Source organism: Hesperophylax consimilis, chromosome 17 (genome assembly GCF_061612785.1).
Source record: "Hesperophylax consimilis isolate HC1 chromosome 17, BYU_Hcon_1.0, whole genome shotgun sequence".
Taxonomy (NCBI): Eukaryota; Metazoa; Arthropoda; class Insecta; order Trichoptera; family Limnephilidae; genus Hesperophylax; species Hesperophylax consimilis.
In genome coordinates, this window is record NC_142852.1 from 10,125,126 (window position 1) to 10,138,205 (window position 13,080).

Sequence of the window (13,080 nt, forward strand, 5' to 3'; positions counted from 1 at the left end):
TAAAGTGATTAATAAAAAATTGAATAAAAAAAAAATCTCAAAAAAACGCCTAGCCTCGCGTCCGAAACATCTGTCAGCGAATCTGATTGGAAGTCTAGTTCTGAAGATGAAAGCGACTATTTCCAAAATCTATTAATGGAAGACGTGGAAGACAATAAAAATAACGTACTTTTAGATGATGTTCTGTCTATTGACATTAATGGCATTTTGCTAGAACTGGATTTACAACCAAATTTAAACGTTGAGACAAAAGTTGGTGATTGGATACTTACTAAATTTATAGCGAAGAAGAGCCTCAAACATTACATAGGAAATATTATAAAAAATGATGAATATAAGAAGTCAGTCAAATATGTACGAAGGGTTTCACATTTAACCAGAGAAAATCGTAACGTATTTTCATTCCCGAAAGGTGATGACGTATCCGATATTTATAACGCAGATATTATATCTGTTTTGTCAAACCCCTTAACTGGGAGAAGAGGAGAATTCGTTTTCAAAATGTCCTTTAATGGTTTTAATATTCATTCAATAAGGGATTTTGTATGAGATAAACTCTTACCTGTAAAAGAAAAGTTATTTTTTTATTTTTTATCATTTTAATGTCGGAAACAAAAGGTTCCGCAAAGGCGTTATTATTTCCACATATTGTATAATTTTTTTTAAATCTAGTAACCAAAAAATTAGTTCCTATAAAAACATATTAAGTTCAGTTATTACTAGTAAATATATATTATTATTATAACATTGTTAGTAAATATTGTGAAAAATAATACTAATACATTAAAAAAAGTTTGTTTTCGTTGCCCCATCACTAGTCATAAAATGTTGCACTTACCCCAATCTGCCAAATAATGTTTGATTTATGATATATATTCCACTATATTCATTATTTTTAAATGGCGAAATTGTGTGTTTAGTGCGTTTGATTGGATTGGCAACTAAACATTTTTATTCATTTAGCCAAAAATCAAAATATTGAGGTTAGATCCACTTACCCCGCCTCCGGGGTAAGTAGATCTATCAAGACCTTTTTTTTTAAATACTTAAAAATCTAATAAAAACAGCAGATTAACTTCTTGCGATAAAACAATTTGATTAAGGAATAGTTAATATTCCTTGTGTAAAAATTTGAATGCGATGGGATAATGCTGTGACGTATGGGATTACTTTAAACTTCATCTATTCATTTTATACAGTGCTCTTACCCCAACTCACCTTATGTCTAATAAGGACGGGTTGTTTCGGAGAATTTGAACAATTCATCAAATTTCAACGCTCAGTTGTGCGAAAGATTTTTTCAAGTTCTGTTTTTATTTCAGTTCTGTAAAGCAACTAGCCTATAATGATATAATAACAGAACTTGAATAGGACTTTCACAGAACCCGGAAATGAACATTGAAATTTGATGAATTGTTCAAATTCTCCGAAACAACCCGTCCTAAACGGTCGTACTTATTCTTATTTCAAGTTCTGTGAAGTGACAGTTAGTGTTGTCGCCGAAATAAACATTCATTTACTTATTATAATACCTGTGCTAAGTCAATTCATATTACACATATTTCACGGTACTTCACATGCGGATTTTAGCCCAGTGGTGAGAACGTCCGCTAAACCTGCACCGAGATTGGAAGAACCCCAGTTAGAATCCCACAAATTCCAAGAAAAAAAAATACGATTATAATATAAATATTTTTTTACGCGCCGTTCTAAATAAATACACAACATCCTAGTGCCAACACGATTCTTACTAAAATATTTTACCCAAATACAAAAGCGGCTTTTATCCCAGTGGTGATAGCGCCCGCCATTACTTTGTAGAGTTTCAGAGAACCTCAGTTCAAATCCTACTGGCATTTAATAAAAATAAATATTTTATTTTTATTTTTGTTTGCACATTTTGGCGATGGAAAAACATTAAATAACCAAAATGTCTAAATCTCGCAGAATGGTTTGCAGTCTGAAGAAAACACCATCATCACCTCTATTGACTGAATCTGGCCCCATGGACTCACCGTTGGCAACGCACCAGTCAATAATAAACAGTGACACAGACTCCCTTATTAACATCTTTGAGTCGAAACTCGAAACAATGCGCAATGAAAGTAAACTCGCAGTTGACGCCATTCATCAAAAATTGGACGCGCTGTCAAATGAGTGGAAGGACCGGTACCTCAAAATTATGGGATGTGTAATTTTTCTCCAGGAAGGAAATGCCAGCCCAAGACAGGAAATGTAATCATTGATCATATACTCACCGACATAAAACTAGAATACTCATTAATGAACTGTGATAATTCAATATCCGACCACAATATTTTACTCCTTGATGTAATTCACACATATACTAAAAACACATCTATAAAGTCGTCCCGAAAATATACACATATTGATTTTGATAATCTAAAGAATGATATCATCCAAAATCCCTTTCATCTTAATATGAATGAAGACTCGGTATTAAACTATGACAATCTTGTAAACTAAACTTAAAACAAACACACTACGTTGATCTTTTTAAAAAATGCGAAAATAACAGTAAAAAACCTGGAAGTTAATAAACAACATCATACAGAACCAATCGAATACTTTGAATACTTTTTGTAATAAATTAATCATTAACAACGAAATAATCACAAACAACGTAGAGATATGCGACCACTTTAACAATTTCTTTTGTAACATTGGCTCCTCCTTAGCTAATAATATACACAACAAAATCACACACAATCTATCCAATGACATAACATTAGTGCATGATAGCATGGAATCATTATATCTTCAACCTACCACGGAATTAGAAATAGGTAAAATAATAAAATCCTTAAAACTAAATGCAATCGCTGGTTATGATACACTCAAATGTAAGACAGTTCTAAGTCTCTCTACACAATTGGTTCCTATTTTATCAAAGTTAATTAATCAGTGTCTTAAGACGTAACCGGGCGTTGATTTTTCCATACAAACGTAGTCCCCATTTATCTTTCTGGATTTTATCCCTAGAGTAAATATTTTTTGAACATAAAATATATATCGGCGACTTGCGTGTCGGTACGTTTTGTTTTTTTTTGATAAATTGCTTCATATAGAAGTTATGACCTTCCAAAAATCAATAAAATTGCCTGATTTAAACGCAGTCAAAAGACGTTCATTCTACAAACTAGACAATATATTTTGAAAAAAAGCCAAACGGTCCGACATAGAATAGTTTCTTCTTATGTAGTTGGTAAAAAAAAATTGAAAATCGGTTAACTTTTGGAGGAGAAAAATGGGGAATACAAAACCTCGATTTTGAAGATTTCATTTAGGTATTTGTAGCCCGAGCTGCATGTGTCCCTTTCGCTCAGTATTCGGGAGGTAATGGTCGGGGGGACAGGGTTTAGATAAATACGTATGTATTTGTGCGAAGTGATGTCACGCAGTCATAAATCGATATTCGATATTCTAGTGTTGTGTTGTCACGAGTAATCGATGTTTTTTTATTATTTTTTTCCGTTTGGTCACTTTTGTGTTTGTTTGGTGAAGTATTCCGATATTCTTACTTTAATTTCATATGTTTACGTAAAATTATATCTGTAAAAATAAACATCCGTTACGGCCAGACCGACGCCGAGGTGATTTCGTTCCGTATTGCCAATTTGGATACAAAACACTCAAATGGATATTTTTTTTTAAAATAACTTTTGGGTAACTAGCATAATATTATAATTCTTCAATAACCTATAATGTATATTGTTATTTTATTTATTTAACTTCTATTTCGACAAATAAATATACAGCAAAGTGATGTAGCGTAGTATATCGAATTGTTTCGGTGCACTAGTGTTGTCTTTTCCCGAGTTATTGATATATTTTATTAGTTTTTTTTGGTTTAGTGACTTATTTCGAGTATACCATACTTGCCGATCTTACTAAAATTGGACCAAATTCAATTTGTATACGTCAAGTACTATAATAATTTTCAATTTGAGAGGTGGTTATGGGTACCGCCGCCCCGGGAACCATTTATCGGATAACCTCTGTCATAGGTCACCCCAAGTGGTTCGCTACTAATTTTTTTTTAAATATATATTTTTAAAAAGATGCCATTTGCGTGGTGATCTGTTATAACAAAACACAGTAGGAAAAGTTGCGTCGTTTAGTCATGACATTTTATATTATTTTCGAGTTACATGGATATTTAAATACTAGTTCATTTTTACTCATGATCCGATTTTCAGAACCCCGACATGTCTGGAGGTAGAGTGGAAAAAAATGGAGGTTTCCTCCACACCATCCGATTTGCAGTGTGGTGATTGGCAAGGGTGTTATGGCTTTCATGTCATTTTAAAAATTTCAACGAATGGCATTGGCGTTGGCTCTATTAACAAAACACAATAATAAGATTCGTAAAACAAAATAGTGAACAAAAAATTGGTCACTTGCGATGTTTATGTGGTAAAAATTGGTCATTTTGGCCAAATAAACATCGCAAGGGAATTAAAACCTGTTGATTGCAGGAATTTTACTAAAATAAAAAAAATAAAATTATTTTAATACTTTTCCCTGTCTCAAACAACTTGAATGGTTTAGTTAAGATTTGATTAACAAAAAAGATAACTATCTGTCCAAACAAGTATTTTATATTATTTTTAATTGATTAATTTAGCAAAACGATTTAATAAAATTTACTTGCGCACGCCGCGACCTGCGGATTCGTAGCCAAGAGCCTTACCCTTCAACCATGGAGGCAGTTCAAATGTACGCACCTACATATTTTAGTAGGTGTACCTATATGGGTAGTAAGATTTTTTTTTAATTTTTAAAAGAAAGACAAACATTCCCGGGTTACGAATAACCTAACATTTGAAAAACTCCTACTACCACCACACTAAGCGGAAGATATTGCTTGTGTTGTGATGGAGAACTTAGCCAGCCGAGGAATAGAACATGGGACGCCCGGGTGGGACCCAAACGCGATGCCCACTCAGCCACTGACCGGTCAAGTAAGTAAGAGCAATACAATAAATTATGAAATAATGTACCTAGGTCTCCTATTTTATTACGAAAATGTACCTATTTAGTTCCTTCAGTCTAAAACTGGTTTTTAGATTAGGCAGAATAGATTTCGAACAATTATTAAAAAATGTCATCTGAGGCTCATGTATCTGCGCTTTTATTTCTTGCGTGATATTTTGTCCGTGCAAAGACAATATGTATATAATAGCTGATTTAGGTGGCTAAGGATGGAACGTCCCGTCACAAGAAATTGATTGTTATTTTGTCTCTACACACATGCAGATAGTCCTGTAGCGACTTGTGACTTGCGACTAGCCGCTCCGGCCGGCAAACATCGATGTAATATGATACCACAAAGCGGAGTGGCAAAGGAATAATTATTTGGCGGGCTTTCTCGGCGGAGTGGGCCACCAACGCGCATACGAGCTTCGCAAACTCACACATCTACAGCACGATGACTGACCGTAGCACAGAGCGGAATAGCAATAATTGGGCTAAATACCTATTAACCTTTCCTCATCTGTGGTGTGTATTTACTACACATTGCTTCTAATATCTTTAATAACTCTATAAATATAATAAATTCTGGGTTCAGATTTTAGGTATTCCTCCGTTATACATTTATGCACTGAATTAAAAAATAATATTTAACATAGTTTTCAAATTCAATTAAAAATCAGAGATTTTTGTAAGAAATCGGGAACAAATACACCAATACAATCAACCGTGTGCCATTGCTACGCGAAGAGTGTGCGAGGAAATGACACGCTATTGATGTCCCGCTTTACTTCGCTATGCGTGCACATGAGAAATCCACTTGTCCCCAGTTCTATTTTTCTATTTAGACCATCGATACCTAAGGCCGCATTGTGTAGCTTCGTCTCGTGACCAACTTGTGCAGGGGTACTAAAGTGAATCATTATTTCCGTTCGATAATTAAATTAATATTTTTTTGTAAGTACTTATTCATTTATTTCCGAATACTGTGTTATACTATTACCTTATATTATAGTATTGAAAAGTGTGTATTACGTAACAATTTATTCGTGCGCTTTCGTCATTTAATCATTGATCTAAGATTTATTTTTGAATATTTATTTCACATTTTAGATTTTTTTTCTTATTCGTTATAATATTCAGTTAAGCAATACTGCGTTTTACATTATTTACAAAAACCTTTCCATTTTCAGGAAGAATAATGACTGACAGAAATTTAACAGAAGAAAATAGCGCAAGAACTTGATTATGATAGTGATATCGAGTTTGAAATGAACAATGACATATCAGATACTGAAGGTTTGGTTGAACATTTAGAAGAATCGGACTCGGAATCGACTAGTGAAAATGAAGACGAGGGAGAAATACTAGCTTCAAAACACGGATTCGAATGGAGTATATTACCACCATCATCATCGAGACGTCGGCAATGCAATATTGTCAATGAAACTTCCGGCCTGAAAAATGGTAGTTTATTAGCTAACACAATAAGAGAAATGTTTGCTTTATTTATAAACGAAGATATGGTGACAGAAATATGCCAAGAAACGAATCGTCAATTGAGGCGTTTACCCGGGAATATGATTGAGCAATTATCCGAAGATGAATTATATGCTTTCATCGGTATAATGCTTGCTTCCGGCAGAAGCGCACCCGAAAACTAAGTTTGAATGAGTTGTGGACAAGTGAAAGTCCATTTTGTCAGCCGTTTTTCACGGCAGCTATGTCTCGAGACAGGTTCATAAATATTTATAGTCAGATCCGTTTTGATTTATTTAATATAAACGGTATATATATACCATAAACATATATATATATTGATAATAGAGATACAAGACGAGAGAGATTTGAAGCTTCTTCAGACAAGCTAGAGCCAATTAAGTCGATTTTCAGTAAATTGGTAGATGCGTGTAAATCAAATTACTCTCCATCGCTTGATATAACCGTGGATGAGCGTTTGGCGGCGTTTAAAGGTAAATGTCCATTTCGGGTATATATGAAGTCAAAGCCAGCCAGGTAAGGCATCAAAATATGGATCGCTGCAGATGCTAAAACCGCATATATATGTAACATGCAAATATACAGCGGTATGATAAATAATAAAAAAGAAATAAATCAAGGCAATCGTGTCGTTATGGAATTGGTGGAACCTCAATATGGCACCAATAGAGGCATAACCACAGATAATTTTTTTACGTCAGTACCACTGGCGGACAATCTTTTGTCTAAAAATCTGACCATAACTGGAACTCTTCGCAAAAATAAGAGGGAAATCCCTAAATAGTTTTTGCCATCAAAAGAAAGGCCATTGTTTAGTAGCCAGTTTGGTTTTACATCAAATAAAACACTTGTATCATGTGTGCCTCAGCAAAATAAAGCAGTTTTGCTCTTATCAGCTCAATTCTTTGGAAATGAAATAAGCCAAACCGATACAAAAAAACCAGATATTATTTTACATTACAATAAAACCAAAGGTGCTGTTGACACAGGGGACAAAATGACCTCCGAGTATTCGTGTGTAAGGTCGACAAGAGGATGGCCGTTTCGCTTGTTCATGGAAATGTTAGACATGGCTGCACTGAACACATATTTATTATGGATTCAAAAGTATCCGGAGTGGAAAAAAAATAATAGAAGTAAATGGAAATTATTCATAAGACAGCTAGGTTTAGAGTTGGCTAAGCCCAATGTAATGAAAAGAAAAAACAGCACGGTCAAATTTCACAAACAACAACAAGATGCTTTCGAGACAGTTTTGTCATATTATCAAGAAACACCACCCGCAACTGCTGTTACGAATGATATTACGAGTGATTCAAGCAATGTACTAGTGTCCCGAGCACCGTCGAAAATTTGCAGATTTTGCCCATACAACACAAAAAAAGAAGCACCATAGTTTGTCATATTTCTCAAAAATCTGTATGCAAAAGCCACAGAAAAGAAAAAATATATATTTCCTGTCACAATTGCGATGCAATTTAGATTAACAATTTTATATATTTGGTTTTAAATTTTTATTATTTTTAATTTCGCTGTATTGTTTTGTTCTTACATAATTTTGCTGTTATATTTAAATATAATGCATGTGGAATTTTTAATATTAATTTCTCAATATAATATTTCTTTTTACACATTTGTTTATTTCATTTAAAAAAAAAAATTAAGTTTGAAACCCCTGCAAGACTGGCAGCGTAAACAGGCAAAGCTGGATGCGTGTAGTCCAGCGCCCATCAGCGGAATCAGCCGCCATTCGGTCACGGACCGTCGTTAGATAAGCACTCCTCGCACGTTTTTTTAGCATCTGCCGATGGTTTTTTCATGTTTTCAGCTATTAAATTACAATTATTATCACTTTTGACCTAAAATATAATAAACATAAGCGATTGGCTATGAATATTCATATTTTTCCGATTTAAAATCGCTTATTTTAAGATGTGTATTGACTACACAGCACCGTAACGGGTGTATTTTTTTAGGACAGTAAGGGAAAGGTTAAATAAGATTCTGAATTACCGGGATTCCTCTTAAAGAGGGAACTTTTCCAGATAGTTCGCTGCCTTCTTGTATGTTCAATAGACCATTTAGCAAATTTTACAGGAGACGTTTTTTTTTGTTTTTACAGGCAAATTCTAAAAAATTCTCGATTTTGGTCATTTCGTTTAGTACATATGTGTAACAGGAAATTATTAAAGATCATTTTTCGAAGATTGAAGCTATAATATGCCCATATAATGACTTTAAAGGTGGACGTTGAACATGGCTTGAAAATGATGAATGATTATTTTGGATATTGAACATATCGTCTGGAGATTGAATAATTCGGCTCCCATAAGTTTGAGGTATTTTTTGTTCAATTAGCCAATTAGTGGTAAATTGTATATACAAGGTGATTTTCAGATTTCAAATACTTTACTTTTATCTTAGTTTGTAGTTGACTTAAAGTATTACTTTAAAATATACAAACAGAGTCCTTGAGTTGATTTTTCACAAAAACAGCTCTATATAAATCATCCAATATTTTGGAAGTTTGAAAACAATGCACAAGTACAAAGGTACCTCACGCTAATATACTACTATCGGTTGTCAGTACATGCGTGATGTGAAATATTCTTACATCGTACGTATTACGGCCTCCGTGGTCTAGGGGTTTTTTTTTTTTTTTTTTTTTAAAGTCGGAGGCGGTTTACTTACGTTCCCCGCGAGCACTTAGGCCATAGGCCCATTGTACTATCTCCCATTTTACCTCGTTCCCTTGCCAGTAACCCGGTCCGTTTTATGAAGTTCACCAGGGCTGTCATTGGATATGTGGCGATGTCTTCTGGTTCCACACTGTGTCTTCCCAGGTATCTGAGACTTATTCCCAGCAGAGCGGGACATTGGCACCATAGGTGAATTGGAGTCTTTTCCTCCTCTCTATATTTCCTACAGATGTTGGTGTTTTCCACTCCCAACAGTTGCATGTGTCTCCTGAGATGGCAGTGTCCCGTTAATAGTCCTACCAGTTCCCTCAGTGAGTTTCTGTCCATATCGAGTAGTTGCCTGGTTCGGTTAGGGTCCGGTCCGTTTATGAGTACTTTAGATTGCCTCATTCCGGGTGCCTTCTTCCATTCCTTCCAGTGTTGGGATTTGACCCACCTCTTGATATGTAGTTTGGTGTGGCAAGCTGCTACTCCTACGGCCGGCTCAGATCCCGCAAGTGGTGCTTTCGCCCCTTTCCTTGCTAGTTCGTCAGCCCGCTCGTTGCCCTCAATACCTTTATGTCCTGGTACCCAGAGCAGGGTTACTTTATTGATGGTCGCCAGTTCTATAAGGATAGTCCTGCATTCCATCACCAGTCTGGAGTCGCATCGGTTACTTTCCAGTGCCATTAAGGCCGCCTGGCTATCTGAACATATATTTATGTTCTTATTTCTGTACCCGATACTCATATTCTCCTGTGCGCAGGCTAAGATGGCTTTCATCTCAGCTTGAAACACAGTGCAGTGCATTCCTAGAGGTATACTGAGTTCCCTCTTAGATCCCTGTAGACAGACCCCGGCCCCTGTTCCTTCCTCCATCTTGGACCCGTCTGTGAACCAGATTAGTTCCTGTTTGGAGTTTGGACCTGGGACCGAGTCCCATTCCTCCCTTGTGGGGTACGTCACTTTAAACAGCTTGCTTGCCGTCCTGCTTCATCCCAGCCGTCGGACTAATTGCCCTCAGTCTTATTCCTATCTCCGAAGGTTTTATCTAAAAAATATTCATAATAAGCGAGGCCAGCGCGATCGAAATTTTACCAAAAATAAAAATTGTTGTTATAACTAAACTTTCGTCCAGCGGACGACGAGACGGTCATAGGACACGTCCTAGTATGCGTGTGGCCGCAATCGCGTCACATGCTGCACTGTTTACTCCAATTCAGAAGGTAATGAAAGAGTCAAGGTCGGGGAGCGGGGGGAAGTAGGTGATTTAGAATTTCGCCGAGTAGCGCGTCGTCGCCTCGACGAGCGATTAGTTATCTAGGGTTAATAATTAATTTATAACGTAACTTTCTTTGTTCTTCCTTGCCGGTAAAACGTTAGAAACTACAGTAAATATACAGATACTCAGTTTATAGGCACATTTTATTTTAAAAACACTACATCAATCAGATAAAATTGAGGGACAACTATTTCAGTCACCTAAAAAGGAAAATAATGCATTTTCATCATAGGGATATACAATTAGAGGCGCTATTACTTATTAATATCTCGTCGAAAAGTGTTCCACTATTATGTATAACTCGATAAGCAGTTTTAGTTCGTGCTTTGGAGGTAAATTATTGTTTTGTAATTTGATTATACTTATGATTTGAGATTTTCATGGCCAAAAGTATTATATATTATTATATTATCATAACTGCAATCGTTAATAAATCCCTCAAACTACTTGGTTTCATCACTAGAATCACTTCGGACTTCAAAAACGTAAATACCCTTAGAACTCTTTACTGCTCCTTGGTTCGCCCCCATCTTGAATAAGCTTGTGTTATCTGGTCTCCTTTCGACGCATTGAATCTGTTCAACATCGGTTCTTAAGAGGGATTGCTAGGAGGCTAGGTTTAGAAAAAGGCAAATACTCATATGATGAAATTGAATTAACTCTAAACCTCTCTCCTTTGGAAGTCCGTCGGGAAAGAAATGACCTCATTTGCTTCTTCAAAACTATAAATGGTATTATTGATTCACCTACTCTACTGCAACTCATTCCCTTCAATATCCCTTCGCAAAGACTCAGAAATAATTAACTGCTCTTCCTCAACCATCATTCGACAAATTATGGATATTATTCACCATTGTCCAGAATGTGTAGACTGGTCAACTCAAGTCAAAACCTTCACTTTTTTGGGATAAGTCTGAATGATTTTTGCCAGTCGCTAAACAAGTGACGGAATATTATAAGTGTCCTGTGGTCCTGACCCACGGCGTATTCTTGACTTGATTCGACTTGTCACTTTATTTTCTTATATTATATCTACCTTATGTCTTTGCTTTCATGTACCTTGGTCTAATCCTGTATTTTTCATTTTACTGTATTTGTGTTATTATTTTGTAATTTGGACGATGTCCGTTAATAAATAAATAAATAGTGATTTGTTTTTGGGGTATTATGCCATGTTGCGCTACATCCTTCTTTAGCCAACGTTTCGGACAGCATTGCAGTGTCCATCATCAGGGCAGATGTGTAATGCTGTCCGTAATGTTGGCTAAAGAATGAGGTAACGCAACACAGCATAATACCCCAAAAACAAATCACTATAAAACAATTATACTTATGTTTGTTTGTTTGCTGGTTCTAGGTATCCGCAAGCGACAATGCGCCTGGTGGCTGAGCTGTCCAAGGATGTGGCTTTTGACTTCCGGAAGAAACGGGAGTCTAAACTGAAGAGGACTTTTGTTCAAGCTAGTGACGCAGCCCAGGCCAAGGCCAAACGATAGTTCTTCAATCGCTTCGATATTTTCTCTGACAGTTCATTAATTGGCTAAATATTTACCTTCAAACTTTCAATAGGCACAGATTATGGAAATTAAACTTCATTCCAACTTAATTACTACAAGAAATAAGTATTTACATCGGGAGAGATGGTAAAATATAAGGATAATTAAAAAAATCATTTCTTTGAAATTTGCATTCTGGGGATACTGCATATGGTAGATTATATAATTTTTTTAAAAATATATAGCACATTATCTTGCAAGACGGTACAGTTTACTAAGATATATGTTTTTGCTTAAAACAAGTAAGTTATTACGAAAATAGAATCAGCTGGCGCATGGTAAAATTTTTGTATCAGTGATCAAGACTTCCATTTTTATTCAAAGTTAAAAAATGCTGCCATTTTGGATTTTTTTTACTATGTAGCGACGTTTAGCAAAAGGTTTCATTTCAATCTACGCACAAATTATTTAAATAACCCAAACTGAGAACTTAATAACCTATTTTGTGCATGTCCCCAGACGTAAAACGAAGTGTAATATGTAATCTGCGCTTATTATATATGATGATATATCCTAACCTAACATTACCTGATCTAACTACCTATGTTACACCTAACTAGAGTGCCTCTGTCTGCACCGTGTAGGGGAACTATATCCTCACACTGTTGGGCAGTGTTGTGAGGCTGGTTAAGGAAGGGATTAGCCACTACGCTATTTTATCTGCGCATAAATTGGGCTTGGCATATGCGTATTATACGTTGGTCTGACACACTACGCTATAATTTTCCTCAGGAGAGGGATTCAGATCAATTGGGGAACTGCCGCGGAATATCATTTCTTTATATGGGATCTGTCACTTTGACAGGTAACACTCTGTAAATTGTTCTGACTCCTTCTCCTGTCATGTCGAGTAATTTTCAAATATAGCCTTGCTAACATGTCTGCATTTCATCAGATAAAATTGATCTAAAATTATTTATAAAAAACATATTAAAATAAAACTATAAAGATTTTTTTTATAACTTGTGTTTTATTATTTGTAATTCATTTTCTTCTCAATTTTTTCACTTCATTGGTTTATGGCTAAGATTAGGCTTGGTAAAGGAACAATCTTACTTGGATGGGAATT

The 13,080-nt window shown here is 35.5% G+C and overlaps 1 protein-coding gene across 1 annotated transcript in view; it reads left to right on the forward strand.

Annotated features, from left to right (window-relative positions):
• Positions 1–12,973, forward strand: part of LOC149415946 (partner of xrn-2 protein 1-like) — a 597,347-nt gene extending 584,374 nt beyond the window's left edge. The window contains exon 2 of the mRNA XM_089641527.1: positions 11,813–12,973. Coding sequence (XP_089497653.1) covers positions 11,813–11,951 — 139 coding nt within the window. The 3' untranslated portion in view covers positions 11,952–12,973. The remainder of the gene's footprint in view (positions 1–11,812) is intronic.
• Positions 12,974–13,080: the final 107 nt, after the last annotated feature.